Source organism: Harpegnathos saltator, unplaced genomic scaffold (assembly GCF_003227715.2).
Source record: "Harpegnathos saltator strain DR-91 unplaced genomic scaffold, Hsal_v8.6 scaffold219, whole genome shotgun sequence".
In the NCBI taxonomy this organism is placed as follows: Eukaryota; Metazoa; Arthropoda; class Insecta; order Hymenoptera; family Formicidae; genus Harpegnathos; species Harpegnathos saltator.
Window position 1 is genome coordinate 885,971 of NW_020230005.1, and position 20,262 is coordinate 906,232.

General features: G+C 35.5%; 1 protein-coding gene across 1 annotated transcript; it reads left to right on the plus strand.

Annotated features, from left to right (window-relative positions):
• Positions 1-1,177: 1,177 nt before the first annotated feature.
• Positions 1,178-13,586, plus strand: LOC105184044 (trimeric intracellular cation channel type 1B.1). Its single transcript, XM_019841851.2, has 8 exons — positions 1,178-1,380; positions 2,162-2,577; positions 6,827-6,983; positions 7,125-7,220; positions 9,223-9,311; positions 11,869-11,956; positions 12,284-12,404; positions 13,411-13,586. The coding sequence occupies exons 2-8, from the start codon at positions 2,457-2,459 to the stop codon at positions 13,564-13,566; spliced, it is 828 nt and encodes a 275-aa protein (XP_019697410.1). The 5' UTR covers positions 1,178-1,380; positions 2,162-2,456; the 3' UTR covers positions 13,567-13,586.
• Positions 13,587-20,262: the final 6,676 nt, after the last annotated feature.

A 20,262-nucleotide genomic window follows, 5' to 3' on the forward strand; every position in this document is an offset into this window, starting at 1 on the left:
GCTGTATACAGGGTATCCCATTTTAATGTCCCACCCCAAATAACTCTTCAGTATTGAAGTTATAAGGAAAATGATCTGAATAAAAGTTGTAGGGATTTAAGTGAGCTACCTTATGATGACCTTGACCTCTATTTTCAAGGTCATTTGAAGGTCAACTTTTTTAAATGGGAAGCCTTATTTCTTATTATACTGTTTTTTTCTACTAGTTAATTTGAACAACTTTTGTCTAAAACATTTTTTATTTGTCTAATATTTTTTGAGGTATTTGAGGAAAACTTGATAACTTTTTCAATATTTAACTTACGATATCTCGCTAACCATTTGTCGGAAGAAAAAGTGGTATTAGACTTTCTTGCTTTATTTAGTCTCAAGAATATATTGTTACAGTAGCACCTTGACTTTTGTTAACTTACTGATTTTTGGAAATTTTAAAATCATCAAATTAACCAAAATCAGGGCGCTATAGTAACAATATATTCTTGAGACTAAATAAAGCAAAAAAGTCTAGTACCACTTTTTCTTCCGAGAAATAGCGAGACATCGTAAATTAAATATTGAAAAAGTTATCAAGTTTTCCTTAAATATCTCAAAAAATATTAGACAAATAAAAAAATGTTTTAGACAAAAGTTGTTCAAATTAACTAGTAGAAAAAAACAGTGTAATAAAAAATAAAGGTTCCCATTTAAAAAACGCAAGCATTAGCGTCATTTTGCGTCATTGCTAGAAGTCGTCCGCGCAGTTTCGAAATATTTCTTCCTGAATTGCGGGCAATGCGTTGCGTGAAAGATGAGAAGACGAAGGGGCAAGACGGGAGGGATTCTAGTTTAAAGCCAGCGGCACACGGTGCTTGTTTTCGTGCTGGATTGCTTGCTGGATGAAAATACTGCGTTCTGATTGGTATATTTTCGAAGATGGATGGAAATGCACCAATCAGAATGCAATATTTTCATCCAGCAAGCAATCCAGCACGAAAACAAGCACCGTGTGCCGCTGGCTTTAGCGATAAGTGATCTGTTCTTTGTAGCTGCACTGCTGAATTGCTGGTGCAATAAGCTAGAGTGAGAAAACCTATATTTGTCTCACTTTAACTTGTTGCACCAGTTCAACAGTGCAGCTACAAAGAACAGACCAAAGATCGCCGCCGCTGAGCCTTGTGTCTCTTCCTGCCGCGTGTCCACTCATCAGTGGTGAGACAAAGACGGAGAGCGATTGATCGTCTGTGCTTTTCTAACCTACTGTCTCTTGGGAAGAAAATAGAGTGAACAAAAGCCGTGCACGCTTTGCCGTTACCGTAAAGACGGATGTAGTGTATACACATTTTCTCAGGGAGCGCGACGGAAAAAGCGTTCCGGCGTAACCGGCCCGATGACCATTCTCAGGTTTCTCTCTGCTTATATATAGGCTGCGTTCCGATATTCTGTCAGCACTGAAAATCTATAGTATACGTGACACAAACTATGTATTTTCAGTACTGGCAGTGAATATCGAAACGCAGCTATAGAAGTCTGTGGTAAAGCTAAGACTCCATGCATGCGGTGAGCTCCGGCAAACGGCTGCGGTGACCAATCAGGAGACAGACGCATGCCGGAGCTTGCCGCAACCGGACTTGCGCCTCCCTCCTGATTGGTCACCGCAACCGTTTGCCGCAGCTCACCGCATGCATGGAGTCTTAGCTTAAGGCTGCGTTCCAATTTCCCCATCAGGATGCACTTTATTACTAGAAGTAATATAGTATATGTTACATATTCTATAGTATTTTCTCAGCCGAATGAGGAATTGGAATGTAGCTTTCGACCAATGGTCTTTATTAGTATGTTGTCGGTGGTAGAAGCCATATTAGGGCAAGAGCACAGGCTTTTGCATAACACATAATACATAACACATAAGAGAATAAACCAATTAATAGTTTTCTTCATTTCTCTCCTCAGGACAGAAATGAAGAACTCTGATTGGTTGATTCTCTTATGCGTTATGCAGAAGTCTGTGCTCTGGCCCTTAGGCTTCTCTTTAGGCTGCGTTCCGCTATTCACTGCCAGTACTGAAAATACATAGTTTGTGTCACCTATACTATAGATTTTCAGTGCTGGCAGTGAATATCGGTACGCAGCCTTGGTAAATATATCGATGATGTTACTGAATGTTTTATATTTTCTTCTGCAGATGGCACATCAATATTCAGTTGCAAAGAGTATCTATGGCGTGCTCATTCTTAGAGGTTTCCTTTTAACCTTGAATTTGGATTTTCGCGTTTTTGCCGCACGAGGTCTTCAAGATCAATTTTAGCAGACGACGGTGAGTGTAGCAGACAGCAGCGTGTAACAGCGTGTAACAGCGTCACTCGTTGGCGCTTGGTAGAGTGAACGTTTGAATCGGTAGGAGAGCAAATACACGTTCGAATTACGACGTGAGATCGTTTATTATTGAACAAACGAACGGAGGTTCATATTTTCTTACAATGGATCCTGAGGCATTCTTGGACATGGCTAATCAGGTCATTAAGCTGAAAATGTTCCCATACTTCGACATTGCACACTGCGTACTGTGCACGCTCCATGTCAGGGAAGATCTAGGACCCGGTAAGCTCATCGTAAATTGACCTATTCTAAATTTATAATGCTGCGGAGACCCGGCGCAACTTTCAAGCAATAGCTCTCTCTCTCTGTCGGCCTCGCTATACTCGAGATTGATGATGATCATATCCCACGCTCTTGCGATGTTTTATATTTATGCGAACGAGATCTTTTTTCTTTCTCATTTTTCTCTTCTAGGCGTGTGCGCATCATATACACACATAAACGCACACATGTATGCACGCGTGCATACATATATGCATGCGCACGTATATACGCACGCAACACATAGATAAAAGCTTATAACTATTATTTTTTCAAGCTATCAAACAAATATCAAGTCAATATCAAATAAATATAATATATAAGAATATAAAAATTCATCAGAATAAGAAACTGTTTTTATACGATCTTTTGGCACAGTTGATATAATTTTGTCTCGGGGTAATAACATAGGTCCCAGCTATTCTATTTTAGCATGTATTTTGCAAGTTACAACTAGAATTATCCAAATGTGACATGGATGATCTTTTTGAAATACAGTTACAATTTCTAAAACATGTTCTATATTACGTTATTTTAGAACGTTTATTATGTTAATTATGTTTATTATGTTATTATGTTAATCGTATTGCATCGTTTTCAAGTTGGTTCTTGGAAAAATTTTAATTAAATTTATACTTTATACATGTACAAAGAGATATATTATATACACATTAAATACATATTAAAATGACAGATATACTATTCGGGAGATAAAAGATCATATATTCAATCAAATTAAAATATAAATTAGGCCAGTAGGAGCTAACGCCGGTGAAAAAGTGCAAATAATAACGTCGTTGAACAGGTACAATTACAAAGTGTTTATTAAAATAATTACATACGTTTTGGTCCTTTTTTTGGATCCTCTTCAGTGTAAACAAATAAAAAAATATAAGAAGAATATCGCAAAGAAAAACCGTGTCTTTGAAAAGAAATAGATCTGGATGCAAAGGCTCAAACAAAAAAGCGTGAGAACTAAATAACGAAGAATTAATTATAAAAGGAGAAAAAGGAAATAGATCACATCCAAAAAATTCTTACTTAAAAATCACACTTCTACGCCAAGCGTCAACATCTAATCAAAAACCTTGTTCTATATTTCAACTTAATAATAGTAACATTGGTATTAATCTATTGTTTCAAATATGTCATTGCAATATAACCGAAATAAACGTAAATGAACTCAAAAAACGAAATAGGACCAGTAAAACACATTGTTACTAGCCAACGCAAAGGACAGTTAACAAAGCTTACAAAGATAACTAATCAAATTAAAATACAAATTAGGCCAGTAAGAGCTATAGATATCATGTATCAATTTTGTTCATACATGGCCATATATAATCATATATGTTCATAATGAAAAAAGTGTTGTATAACAACATGTTATTATACAAATGTTGTTATGCAACATTTTTCTTATTATGGATATATATGATTATGCACGAATATATATGGCCATACAGGGTACAATCGAAGTAAATACAATCGAAGTAAATGCTTATACCTCTGGCAGCACATGATATCAACGTTTATTTGAATAAAAACTTATTTCTTCCTTTTTTTATTTAACATTATTCTTTTTTTATATAGACATATCTACGGAAAACAGTTAAATATGTTTTAATATCATATTTGTTCTTTAAATAAATTTAGTTATTCACTCAAATAAAAACCAAGTTAAGTGTTAATTAAAATCTTATTTATTCCAAATATAAAATCAAATTTGGACTCAATTTTGGTTATATGCATATTAAATATTAACATGATCTATATATATGCCTGGACAAAGTTAATCTAATAGCAGGATTGTATTTAAATTTTATTTAAATGCATATTGAGAATATATTTGAACTAAATTACTTTTCAATTTAATATTTAAAATATATGTAACCGCTTTTCGATGGATATATGTTTATATACGTGACCATGTGTATATAGGCTAAAATAATCATATGTGACCATATATATATATAGACAAAATTTGTATATGATTTATATATAATCATGTATGATTATATATGATCTTTTTCCCCAAATATATATGTAAAGACAAATTTTCTATTAGGCATTGTTACAGAATATTGTTACAACGTTATATTAAAATCATGTATTTGTAATATTCTAGGAAATTGTAGAAATATCTCTTTGTTAACAGTATTTTATTATACATCTTAACTCTATATTAATAACAATTATAATATTAATTATAAGTATAATTAGAATTATAAATATAATTGGAAAACAATAATACTTTCCAGTAAGCAAATTAATCGCAAATTGCACGCAAAGAATGACCGTAAAAAATCAAAGTCTAAAAATAGCCCCTTTTTCCACCCTTGAATTTAGATTTCTACTTGCTACTAAACGATAGTTAATAATGAGTCATGAATCTTTAAAAAGTTTCAGATTGAACCGGCTTTTTATTCTCAAGATATGGAAGGTCAAAGTTGTTGATTTCATCAACTTGCATATTCGCTGTTTTAAAACGTTGAAATGGAAACTTACATAATAATAGATTCAAAAAACGTATTCGTTCGCTGTTATTATATGATTATTTAAAAGTATGCGTGAATATATATTAGTATAAATGTGTAGAAGATAAATAGTTACACAACATACACACATATATTGTTACAATAGCGCCCTGATTTTTGTTAATTTGATGATTTTGAAATTTCCAAAAATCAGTAAGTTAACAAAAGTCAAGATGCTATTGCAACAATATATTCTTGAGACTAAATAAAGCAAGAAAGTTTAGTACCACTTTTTCTTCCGACAAATAGTTAGCGAGATATCGTAAATTAAATATTGAAAAAGTTATCAAGTTTTCCTCAAATATTTCAAAAAATATTAGACAAATAAAAAAATGTTTTAGACAAAAGTTGTTCAAATTAACTAGTATAAAAAAAACAGTGTAATAAAAAATAAGGGTTCCCATTTAAAAAAACGCAAGTGGACCTTCAAATGACCTTGAAAATAGAAGTCAAGGTCATCATAAGGTAGCTCACTTAAATCCCTACCACTTTTATTCCGATCATTTTCCTTGAAACTTCAATACTGAAGAGTTATTTGGGGTGGGACATTAAAATGGGACACCCTGTATATGGTTATATATAAATATGAATGGGATACTCTAATAGATCCGCGTAAACTACTCGGAAGATATGATTGGCGAAAAATGTTTCAGACAAAAGTTGTAGGGTTGTTAAGGGACCGTTTAATGGTGATCATGCGTTTGACCTTGGGGTTAAGTGTGAGAGTCAAGATTCAAGGTGATTTTTTGAATTTGGAACTGTATTTTGACTTCAGAAATAAAAAGTGTGCTAAAATCTGTATTTGTATATGTTATCATATTGTGGAGTTAAAATGACGTCTGAAACTTATTTAAGGTCAAGTTTTTCATTCAATTAATTCACAGGGATTATTCCAAAGATTTGAGCGATAACCAAAAAAAGTTATATATTTATACTAACTATATTCGCGTATACCTGTAAATAATCACATAACAGCGATCTTGCCTTAACGCTAAGAGGTCAAAAACTTGCCTCGAAGAAATCATTTAAGCGATGTTTAACCAGCATTTTCAGTCTGATGGAGGCGGAATATAAAAAAAACATCAAAAATAAAGCTTTCTTAATTTTTCTTAATTTTTTATGTAAAATACAAATCTGCAATAAAAATAGGGGTTTCCATTTAAAAAAACGAAGTTGACTTTCAAATAACCAAAATGACCTCCAAGGTCAAGGTCAAGACCGTCATTAGATGGTTTTCTCTTAACCCAACAACTTTTATCTGAAACATTTGATCTGAAAATTTGATCATTCAGAGATCATATTCGTGTGAAGGTTCTCAAATGGGACCCCGTATATAGAAACTGATAACATTTTTAAGTTTGCATGCATGCGTTATATTTGTAAGGATTCTAGTTGATCTGCATTGAAACATTATAGACTTCATGTAATATTCTGTGCAAAAATTTCTTTTCTCTCTCTCTCTCTCTTTCTCTCTCTCTCTCTCTCTCTCTCTCTCTCTCTCTCTCTCTTTCTCTTCTTTTCTCTTTTTCTCTCTTTTCTTCTTTCTTTCTCTCCCTCTATTTTTTTCTCTCTCTTTTTCTTTGTCTGAAACATTCCATTCCAAAAAAATATCTAAAATTAATATTTTGCATATAGTGCACATTATATGCTATATTTCATATTTTTTTATTCAGGTGCCCAAACTTTTTCTCGAAAACATCCTTTATCATGTTGGCTGTCTACGATGCTGGTTGTTTTTGCAAGTGGTATGCTATGCAATGGATTATTAGGAGAACCAATTCTTGCACCACTAAAAAATAGTCCGCAAGTAATAGTTGCAACTATTGTTTGGTAATTATTATATTTAATTTACATTATTACATTTATATTTACATATAATATACATATTTACTTATGAATTTTACTTATGAATTTTGTATAATTTTAATAGTAAAGAATTACGCACGAAATAATTATTATGATATTCTGCAGGTATGTGATTTTTTACACACCATTTGATATTGGTTATAAAATAGCAAAATTTTTACCAGTAAAAATAGTGTGTGCAGCTATGAAGGAAATTTATAGGCAAGTAAACATACATATGCATTTCTTTCATGTGTGTTGGTGTGTGTGTGTGTGTGTATTTCCGCGCGCGCATGTGTGTGTACAGGGTGTTTGTTAATTCATGACCATAGCTAATGGAAGTATAGAGCTGATTGAGATAAAAAAAGAAGTCAAATAATATTTTGCAAAAATTGTAAATATTGCCAAGTTACGTGTGGAGAGTAACCGGATGAATTAGTATGCGTCGCGACGATAGTAGGAGGCGTGCTCAGTCATCCGAGCTCAGGGTCATTTGGCCATTTTGTGTAGTTTCTTACATTTTCATGTAGGAAATTATATAATACTGTATAAAACTGTATAAAACGTAGGAAACTGTATAAAACATAGGAAATATATTACATATGTTCTAAAAGCTCTTACATACAAGGAATTGATTGTGTATCACACAATTTAATGAAAATTATGAAAATTAGTGATTTTACTAGGTATGGACCAATAAAATTATAAACTCTAATAAATTCTTTGCTTAAATCCGGATCTATAATAGGTATAGTAAAATTTGCAATAGGTGTACAATAGATATAGTAATTTTTAAGAAATTAACCAATCGCAATCAACATTTACAAGAATAATTAACTGTAGTTCCAACTATAGTGGCAAATTTCTTAAAGCTTAAAACTTATTATCTATTGTAGATCCGAACTAAGGCTTAAGAAAAATAATGATCAGTGGATATTTTTAAAATGGTGCCATCTGTAAACAAGCTGATATAGTTATTTTATGTCTCCTTTAAAACCATACAACTTTTGTCTGAAATATTTTTCCATATCTTCTATATTTTTTGAGATATTTAACTGTAAAAAATAAAATGAGACACTCTATATATACAGGATGTCCAGTAATTAGCTGCTAACACGAAGTGTGAAGGTAGATTGAGTTAAGCTGAAAAGAAAAGTAAGATACAATTTTGCAAAAATTGCAATAATTATCGAGTTATTAATGATAATCGGGATAAATCGGGACTGTAAGGAGAGTGTTCAAGAGGTATCCAGTACATTTCTTCGAGTTTATCGCGGATTAAGGCTACTGTACGAGGCCGCGCGTTGTCATAGAGAAACAGAATGTCGCGAATGCATTGCCGGCGTCGTTTGTTGCGATAAGCAGTTTTCACGTTGTCCAGCAGTAAAATATGCTTTTTCCTCCGACAAATAGTTAGCGAGATATCGTAAGTTAAATATTGAAAAAGTTATCGTTTTCCTCAAATATCTCAAAAAATATTAGACAAATAAAAAAATGTTTTAGACAAGTTGTTCAAATTAACTAGTAGAAAAAAAACAGTGTAATAAAAAATGAGGGTTCCCATTTTAAAAACGCAAGTTGATCTTCAAATGACCTTGAAAATAGAGGTCAAGGTCATCATAAGGTAGCTTACTTAAATCCCTACAACTTTTATTCAGATAATTTTCCTTGAAACTTCAATACTAAAGAGTTATTAGGGTAGTCCGTTACTTTTGGGACACCCTGTATAAGATGTTACAGTATATAGTACTATCTTCCTCTTCCCACTAATGAAAGATGAAGCCACTTGATGCAACCCTCAAGCATACGCGAGAAAAATGAATTTAAAGTTTTCTGTGTTTGACATGTATTGAATAGTAAAGAAAGATTCTCAACGAACAGCCGTAGTCGAGGTTTAAAACGACGGACTAGTATGCTGTAGCAGTGCGTGTCGCAAGTGCGTGTTTGTGTATGTGTGACATAAATCAAGCTTGTCGAAATCAGAGGGGGCAAGTTCTGATCTTTCCCTTGTCAGTTAAATGCTTTAACATTAATAGCGCTTCTTATTTAATAGTATTAATAGCCCTGTTCTTTCTCTTTTTTCTCTCTTGCTTATCGATCCTCTTTATCTTTCTGCGTGGTTATACGTATGTCATGAGTGCGAGTGTGTGTACGTTATGTATTTGAAATGAAAGACTAATACACAAAAAGAAACTCATATATTTTTTTATATATTCTTTTACAGATGTAAAAAAGTATATGACGGTGTTACTCATGCAGGAAAACTTTACCCAAACGCATATCTTATTATGATATTGATAGGAACCTTGAAAGGTTAGTTGAAAAATATACACTAAATATATTTTTATACTATACAGGGCGTTTCATAACTAATGTTGTAGATCTCGTGGAGACATAGAGTGGGTTAAGACAAATATAAAAGTCCTATACCGTTTTGCGAGATTTGCAATAATTATCGAGTTATTAGTGACAGAAATCTGAGGAGTGGAGGCGCGCCGACATGGATGATTGGAGAAGCGTTGCAGCCATTTTGATAAGAACGCGGCCCAGTCGATCCGGCAACTATTGCCGGTGCGTGGCGAGGGGAAAAATAATGCTCCGCTATTCGTGTTTTATTTTACCGCATCTACGTCTCGCCGCACGCCGCCAACAGTTGCTTGGTCGATTGGGTCGCGCTGTGGCCCGAGAGGCTGCGACGCTCCTCCAATCATCCATTTTGGCGCGCGTTCACTCGTCAGATTTCTGTCACTAATAACTCGATAATTATTGCAAATCTCGCAAAACGGTACAGGACTTTTATATTTATCTTAACCCACTCTATGTCTCCACGAGATCTACAACATTAGTTATGAGACACCCTATATGTTTGTATAAATATACATGTGTGTGCGCGTGTGTGTGCGCGTGCGTGTGTCATATGTCATATACGAGGTGTTTCAGACCACCCGGGTCACCCGATTTTTTCGTAAACACAACATTTTAGAGAAAAATGTTTCAGACAAAAGTTGTAGAGTTTCAAAGGACCTATTTACTGACGTTATGAATTCTTAATAACTGACTTAACCACTCATCTCAATTCATTAAATTTAAAGCTGCAAAAGCCGAATCAAAATATTTCTGAATTGATTAGTAGTGTAGATTCTTTTCAAAGAAAATTAATAATACTAAAAAATCATTCAATACAACATATTTTCCATTCTTTCCATGTTGCCAGATTCTTGCAGAAGAACATAACAAAATTCATACGACATAATTCAAACGACACATTCACATTCTTGAGTCAGTAATAACTCAATTCGAAACGCGTTTCAGTGATATCGCAATACTTCGGAATGATTTAATTCTTTTTGAAAATCTTTTCACTGTTCAGATTGAGGAGCAGAAATTAGAATTTCAAGAGAAACTTTGCCGTCTTCAAACTGATATGTCCCTCAAGGCGCGGCCAGAAAAATGAATTGATTTTTTTAAGATTTTAAAGCAATCTTCTTATTCCTTTTTAATAAATTTTAATCTTCGTATTTTTTCTATGTTCGGCTCCACATATCTATGCGAGAGCTCTTTTTCTAAAATGAAATTAACAAGAAAGGATAAACGTTCTTCTTTAAATGATGCATCTTTATCCTCTTTAATGCTAGCAAGCACTTCAAACTTTGATGGTGATATTTCATCACTTGTGCAGTCGCACAATATTAGAAAATTGGTTTAATTTCTTCTTATTTTAAAGTTCCCATTGCCGATTAAAAGTTGCCGTTTTTCTCTTCTTCTTCAATGGAATAGGCTTACAGGTGATACCACTTAACCCTTTATATCCTAAATTAATTTACCCAAGACCTTATTAAATTTTTGCGTAATTAAATAACTCTTGGCATATCATAAACATAAGACAGGAAAATAAATTTTGTAACAATTTAATGATTAAATTTTGACGTGGTATTTGTAAGTACCGACAGGAATGTAGGGTAAGACACGGGAAAAAGGTTCAAGAGCGCATATATAGAGCGGTACTTTAAAGTACCATCAGGATACAAAGGGTTAAAAAAAACGCGTTGGCAATAGTATCTCATGGGTGACGCGGAAACCTGTTATGTTACCTTCTAATTATAAAAATATAAGATAAAAGATATATATACTTGTACAAGTATATATTTGTACAAGTTTGTACGAAATATTACACATATAATTTTATCGATACATTTATTTTTCAGCCTTTGAGGTGCGTTAAAGGCGCGCGCTGTCAACGCTAACACGTTATTCTATCTTTATCGCTCATCACATGTACAAGGATTGAATGCCGCGTTAGCACTGATCGACGCGCTCCCCGAACGCATCTTTAATAGGCACCACATAGATGCGCCTTATGATCTCAACGGTCCTGAGGCCGTGAGCAGCGACCTCAGTTGCGCGATTCACCGCGCGGCAAGGGGAGATAGGAGGCGTAGCTCCCGAGAATCGGCCGAAAGTTGCAAACTTTGTCCAGCTCTGGCTTATAGAATATGTCCCCTCGCAATCGCGCGTGTTAATTGGCCAATTTTACTTCATTAATATCTCAGTATTTTATGTGATAATTCACGAAGTGATAAAGATTTTGATATTTAGTTTAGTTTATCAAAAATTTTATACGAGCGATGGATACTTAAATACAAATACTGTACATATACATGCGCGCGTGTGCGCGCACACACACATTTATGTATGCATGTACGTGTGTATGCATGCATGTATGTATGTATACGTGTATGTATGTGTATATTTATATCTACCTATGTGTGTATGTGTACACATGCATGTATGTATATACATACATATTACATACATATATACATATACGTATATACATACATACATATATACATACATTATTTATGCTTAGGTAATGGAGCTGGATTTACCAAATTATTTGAACGTCTTATACGTGGCGTATGGACACCGACAGCGATGGAATTTATGCAACCTAGTTTGTATGTAAATTATAATATACTGATTATTTTATTAATATGTGGGATTCACTGCAAGAATGGATTCAGAGTTTAAAAATAAAATGTTTATATTATATAAGAATAATCCGAAATAACATTTATTTTAAATTACAGTAATTTTTTATATATTTCTCTAGAGTTTGACTGTGCAATACATACACACACAGATTTTATTGCTAAAGTTTATGATACTTCGTACATTATCTGATAATAGAAACTTATTTTGCGAAGTTGGTGATGGATATCTTTCATAAGATATTTTTAATATTTGACATACTTATTGATAATAAATAATTTTATTTTTTACAGCCCTACAAAAGCATCTATGGTTGCATCAATTATCTTTGTATTAGATAAAAAGACTGATCTTATTTCTGCACCTCATGCCCTTGTGTATTTTGGTATTGTCATCTTTTTCGTTTATTTCAAGGTAAAGTATAATATGTGTATTTGTGTGTGTGTGTGTGTATACAGGGTGTCTAAAAAATACCGGACCTCCCGGATAACTTTGCAGGATCAAATTTTCATGAAAAACTTTAAATACAAAAGTTGTAGGAAATCGAGTAACTGACTTGATGGTGACTTTGAATTTGACCTTGGTCATGACCTTCATCAAGGTCATTGGAAGTCAACTTGAAAAATTTAAATGGAAACCCCTATTTTTTATTATATTGTTTTTATTACACTGTTTTTTTCTACCAAGTAATTTGAACAACTTTTGTCTAAAACATTTTTTTATTTGCCTAATATTTTTTGAGATATTTGAGGAAAACTTGATAACTTTTTCAATATTTAACTTACGATATCTCGTTATTTGTCGGAAGTAAAATGGTTCTAGACTTTTTTACTCTACTTTGTCTCAAGAATATATTGTTACAATAACATGCCCTGATTTTGTTAATTTGATGATTTTGAAATTTCCAAAAAGTCGATAAGTTAATAAAAGTTAGGACACTATTGTAACAATATATTCTTGAGATCAAATAGAGTAAAAAAGTGTAGTACCATTTTTTCTTCTGATAAACAGTTAGCGAGATATCGTAAGTTAAATATAGAAAAAGTTATCAAATTTTCCTGAAATATCTCAAAAAATAAAAGCCAAATAAAAAGATGTTTCAGACAAAAGTTGTTCGAATTAATTGATAGAAAAATATGGTATAATAAAAAATTGGAATTTCTATTTAAGAAAAGTAATGATTAGTGAATATTTTGAAAGTGGTGCCATCTGTAAACAAACTGTTAGTTATTTTATGTCCCTCCTGAAATCATACAACTTTTGTCCGAAACATTTTTGCTGAAAATGCTTCGTTAAAGAATTATAGAAGAGGTAAGTTTTTAAAAATGGGACATCCTCTATATACACATACATGTGTCGTGTATACGCATGCGTACCAATATATACAAATTACGATATTAACTGTCACATTATTTTTTAGTTATCATCAATTTTACTTGGCATTCATGATCCATTTGTGCCATTTGAAAATCTATTTTGTGCCTTGTTCCTGGGAGGAATTTGGGATTCTCTAGCTAAATTATTGGGACATGGTCAAGCTAAAGATGAGAAGACGGATGCTAAGAAGACAAATTAAATAATAGTAGAAGAAATCTGGTATATTATTTAAAATATTTTAAGATATATATATATTTTCCCTTAAAATCTGTCAATTAAATTTTATGTATATCTTTTTTGCAGAAAAGTGGTTTATATAATAAAACATTAAAGAAAACTGTTTTATGTTATACAACTGGTTTGTCATATGATAATCATTTAACGAATTAATGAAATAAATCTGTATAATACTACTTAGATAGACAGATGTAAACTTGATCTTTATTGTGTATAAAATTAAGCAGCCTAAACGTCCCTTGAGAGTCGATTACATGTTAATCATACTAACAACATATGATGAAATGGAAAGACAAAAGAAATGATTAAAATATACTTAAAACAATATGTCAATTAGTTTATTTGGAAATAGTAACATATTTGTCATATTGCTTTTAATTAAGTATACGAGAAATTTATATCAAATTTGTATTGTAAGATGACAATTAAAAGTTTGTAGATTTCACATATTTTCTGCTCAAAACGTACCCGGAATTGTCATTTAAATGACACCTGTTCGTGATATTTCAAAATTCTTTTGTGATTAAGTTACTTTTGTGATTAAGCTACTACTGTACTTAACTTTTACACAGAATTAGAACACGATTTGTCAATTAGTTCGTTTGTGGCAGCTATTTATGTCAGTTGACTTCAATCTCCCACCCTCGATAGAGTCTCGACGCACAATCAAGCGCGAATTATGAAGATTCAAGTTTCCGCGAAGAAACTAGTCGGGGGACGTTCGCAGAGCCGCGGTCGAATTTAACGCTCGCGTTCACAAGGGCCTAACATTCTACTCGCGAAGGGACGCCATCGCCCCTCTTTTCACAACGGTGCGGATGTTTAACTCCTTTCTTCCTTATTTTTTTGCGACAATGATACCGCGACGAGGCCCTAACGAGGCAAGTTCGCTTATAACCAGTGTTTACGTCAAGAGTGCTTTTCGGGAACATTCCGCTCGAGGGGTCAGTCCGCGATAGAAAGTTTCCAGCGACCGGAGGCCGCTGTGGTTTAAAGTTAAATTGCAGCAATTGTTATCGAGCAGCCCTGAGACGGGCTACTGTCATCCGTCTGTGACGTCTGCCGCGCGCCTTTGCGATTATCGGTAAATTCAGTTTTGTCGATTGTTCGCGCGATTTCAAGTGGCCATAATATATGGCGATAAAACATGTCAATATCTGGCAATAATATATAGCAACAATATACAACAACAATATATGGCAATAATATATGGCCATAATATATGGCAATAAATCATGGAATATATTTTTCGTTACAAAAGTCAATGCAAATTTGCGGCATGATGTAATAATAAAAGAGCTCTCTGTGAGCATTGAGTCAAACGCTCACCGATGATGATGATCCGATATTGATGATGTCCCGTTGCATCCAACTAGATCCACCAATGTCCGCCCATGTCCGCGCTGCCGCTCTCCATGTCGCACAGCATCCATCTTCAGGTGCGTCCCACGTTGATTGCTACACTTTCGTCACACTTTCGCGACGCCGATACGTCGATACGCGGTATTAGAGCGGCGATATTTGCGTCAATTAACGAACGTTTTACGCCGACATCGGTGAAAACTTTTTACGCGCTGCGAAACGGACTCTATAAACTCGATCGGCGAGGAGCAAGAACCGTGTGAAAATTTATCGACTCGTCCAACGGATTTTTACGGCGTTTTTCGCGATCGCGCCTGAAAAGTCGCGAAAATGCGGCAGTATCGATATTTACGAGAATATTCGCGAATACATGCGAAGAAAGATTGGACAATTAGAAACCGGTCGCTCCGACGGAGCACAAAGAGAGGGAAAGAGAGAGAGAGAGAGAGCGGAGAAAATTTCACGCATTATAGTTCCGTCACGACGAAGCTTACGTTCGCGATACTTTGGCGAAACGAGAATTTAAGTTTTTTTGTTCGCAGCGCAGGTAAAAACGCGTATATTGATAACCGCGGTCGCGATATTCAAAGGCACGCGAGCGAGGATACCTCAAGCTCTGCGTGCGCTGGCGCAATTTCTGCGCAATTTCTGGTGCGTTATACGCTACTCGAGACAATAGGGATCGTAATGAATATTGCCAAATAATTTTACAGCCTGTTTTAAGGAAATAAAAGAAAAGTAGCCAACGGTATCGGCATTTATGCGTATGAATATATTTTACGCGGACAATTGAATATTGTCTAATAATTCTGTCGTTAAATATTTCTGCGGCCCGCTTGAAAAATAAAAATAATGTAACTGATGACGGTATCGCGTTTGTAGACATGAATATCTCTTATTCAGATAACTGAATATCAAAAAAGAATCATCATCATTCGGTATTTTAAATCTCGTATATAACGCAGGCTATACGATCAAGTAATCCCCTGATTGTTTCGAGCAATGTATTTTATTCAACGTTTCACAAACACACACATGCAAGAATCTATTTGCAATTTGCATTGACTCGAACGATATTTTTTAATCCTACATCCGTCATGCAGAATATAGTTTCTCTTTTCATTTTGACTCACCGAAACGACTTGCAGTCAGAGCCGGCCATATACCGCTTCAACTCTGTAACAAAAAATTCACATTCGCTCATCAGATTTGACCAACAAGTGCGGGCGAGTAAAAGAGTAGTTTACCCTCTGCGATCGTAATTCAAGTCGAGCCGAAAATAATATTTCAGCTCTAGATCGCCAAGGATCAAACAGAGGACTATATAAGTAAACTTGTAAACTTACCTTCAAGCCGACTCTGCTTGGCCCGAATCGGATCCTCCGATGCGGCATCCGCGTCCGCCGGATTGCTGTTGCATTCCACAACAACTGAAACAGAAAAATAATTTTGTCGGTTGATAACCTGCGGTAGAAAGAGAATATCTTTGATAGGGACGAATCGAAAATACAGAAATACTTTGATACGGAATTTTTATCTTTATATTTTTGTTCCAATATTGAAAATTTAAATAAGACTTGAAGCTTTCAAGAGAGCTGATGAGGAACAAGTTGCAAAGGCAAATATCGTAAAGGGTTGAATACAGATGTGTAGGAAACTTGTAAATTTTACCTTCCGACCGACTCTGCTTGGCCCGAACCGGATCCTCCGGTGCGGCATCCGCATCTGCCGGATTGTTGCTGCTTTCCGCAACAACTGAAACAGAAAAATAATTTTCCCGGTTGATAACCTGCGGTAGAAAGAGAATATCTTTGATCGGGACGAATCGAAAATACAGAAATACTTTGATACGGAATTTTTATCTTTATATTTTTGTTCCAATATTGAAAATTTAAATAAGACTTGAAGCTTTCAAGAGAGCTGATGAGGAACAAGTTGCAAAGCAAAGATCGTAAAGGGTTGAATACAGATGTGTAGGAAACTTGTAAATTTTACCTTCCGACCGATTCTGCTTGGCCCGAACCGGATCCTCTGGTGCGGCATCCGCATCTGCCGGATTGTTGCTGCTTTCCGCAACAACTGAAACAGAAAAGTAGTTTTCCTAGTTGATAATCTGTGGTAGAGTGAGAATATTTTTGATCTAGACTAATCGAAAATACGGAAATATTTTGATGTGGGATTTTTATCATTATATTTTTGTTCCAACATTGAAAATTTAAATGAGACATGAAACTTTCGAGAGAGCTGATGAGGAACAAGTTGCAAAAGCAAAGATTGTAAAGAGTTGAACACAGATGTGTAGGAAACTTGGAAACTTTACCTTCCGGCCGATCCTGCTGTGCCCGAACCGCATCCTCCGGTGCGGCATCCGCGTCCGCCGGACTTGCTTCCCGCAACGTCTGGAACAAAAATTTAGCGTTCTTGGTTGGTAAGCTACGGTAGAGAAAGAATGTTTGGTCGGGATGAGTGGAGAATATTCGTTACGATTTTTCTTCTTCATTGAAAGTCTAGATAGGAGCTCTTGAAAGAGCTGACGAAAAAACATGACAACAAGAAGCGGAGACAACAGTAGTGTGCTCTCGAAAATACTCTTTTACGAATTAACATTTAAATTTAGATCCCGTAATGGGAGTAAACAGACTTGAAAGAAGCGCTGACCGAAAACAAAAAAGGTCGCAGTCTAAGAAGCGGTATGACGTTGAATATTCTACACAAGACCGGTATACTCATACAGTTGGGAATTATTTAGAATGTTTGATTGAGAACATAATGAATGAATGAGAGATTCACGTTCATAGACCGTTATCCGCCTCTGTCTGGATCAATATATTTTGTATACAACAACGCAATAAATAGATAGACAGACAGAGATTGACGAGAGTAATTGCAGATTCATAAAGTCATGATTACTAGTCGGATGACGGAATGCCGAGCGCGAAATTTCGACTTCTTATTCTCGGAAAATTCGTCAAACGTCCGATCTCGTTATCGGAGACCTCCCGCATAATAAATGATTCCACATACCTGGAAACATGACGTATCGCTGCCGGCGTCCTGCTTCCCGGCTGCTGGAGTCCTTCGGATTTCACTCGCTCACACTTCTAATGCCGATATTCGCGATTCGTCCGTGCGGTTAATCAATGCGATGCCGATTAACTATCTCGAGGACCGACGAGATACATTTCTTGCGAAACGGAAGTGACGAGCGCGTCGCGCACGGCCGCTGTTGATGGAATGAAGTCGAATACACGAGGTGCGCGAGTATTATAATACGAAGGGCAAAAAGTCGTCGCTCGCGAGCCGATCAACACAATCGGCGCGATGTAAACATTGCGGGCCTCGGCGGCGGTTGAAGCAAGAGAGACTTGTCCTTGGGCGTCTTTTCTTTTCTCGAAGGTTCCCGAACGACGAAGGGAATGCGAGGAGGTCTTTCAACTGTACGCGACATTGATTTACTATTTATTGATTATTGAAAATAAAGAAAATTATTCTGTCGAAGCATCGGACATTTGTTAGCTTTATGTTAATTAAAGAGGAATGTGTACAATTAGAAAATGTATTAGCAATCAATTGTACAGAGTGTCAAAGTTGTTGTGACGCCGTTTTCGGAGAAAAGGTCATGGTAACGTTAAAGAGTGGAATTCATCCCATGCGAATTTTGTCTCGTTCTTATTACATGTTAAATTATCCGCTCCGGACAATAACTCTTCTACTTTGCGTCTAATATTCAATGATGATAAATAACATTTAATTGCATTTGTTTGGCTTTTTTTATTTCGAAAATAAAAGAATATATACCAGGGTGAGATTTCACCCATGACAACATCAACGTAATTTTCTTTGATGCTTTTTTTAAAAGTTCAGATATTTCGTTGACTCGCGGGATATTTATAATCGGAGTCTCGTCACGTTAATTAACACGTGCTCCTCCGAGCAGATCGAATGCTCACCGACGGCCACTGTCAGTGCCACGAGCGAATGTCTGGAGCAGACGGGATGTTGAATTGAGATGAAGGGAACGGGACGCGGGCAACGATACATCATGCTTTTCCAAACGTGTCAAATCGTTCATTATACAGGAGACTTTGATACGGCAACATGTATTCGAAGATTTAATATTTAATACGTACTTTATTGGACTATATTGTGGCAAAAGCGCATTCCTGTATCTTGAGCCGTTTAGGAGATACCGAAAGTTACATTTTTAACTTGTACTGTTAATATCTCCGTTTCTGCAAAATCTCGTGAATACGAAACAGTACTTTTAAATACGACATTTTATACAGGACTAACATTTAATAAGAACGAGACAAAATTCGCATGGGATGAAATTCCACTCTTTAACGCTACCATTACCTTTAATCATTCTCCGAAAACGGCGTCACAACAATTTTGACACTCTGTACAATTGGTTGCTAACACATTTTCTAATTGTACACATTCCTCTTTAATTAACATAAAGCTAACAAATGTCCGATGTTTCGATAGAACAGTTTTCTTCATTTTCAGTAATCAATAAATAATAAATCAATGTCGCGTATAGTTGAAAGGCCTCCTCGCATTCCCCTCGTCCCCTAGTCGTTGAACTTTCGAGAAAAGAAAAGACGCCCAAGGACAAGTCTCTCTTGCTTCAACCGCCGCCGAGGCCCGCAATGTTTACATCGTGCCGATTGTGTTGATCGGCTCGCGAGCGACGACTTTTTGCCCTTCGTATTATAATACTCGCGCACCTCGTGTATTCGACTTCATTCCATCAACAGCGGCCGTGCGCGACGCGCTCGTCACTTCCGTTTCGCAAGAAATGTATCTCGTCGGTCCTCGAGATAGTTAATCGGCATCGCATTGATTAACCGCACGGACGAATCGCGAATATCGGCATTAGAAGTGTGAGCGAGTGAAATCCGAAGGACTCCAGCAGCCGGGAAGCAGGACGCCGGCAGCGATACGTCATGTTTCCAGGTATGTGGAATCATTTATTATGCGGGAGGTCTCCGATAACGAGATCGGACGTTTGACGAATTTTCCGAGAATAAGAAGTCGAAATTTCGCGCTCGGCATTCCGTCATCCGACTAGTAATCATGACTTTATGAATCTGCAATTACTCTCGTCAATCTCTGTCTGTCTATCTATTTATTGCGTTGTTGTATACAAAATATATTGATCCAGACAGAGGCGGATAACGGTCTATGAACGTGAATCTCTCATTCATTCATTATGTTCTCAATCAAACATTCTAAATAATTCCCAACTGTATGAGTATACCGGTCTTGTGTAGAATATTCAACGTCATACCGC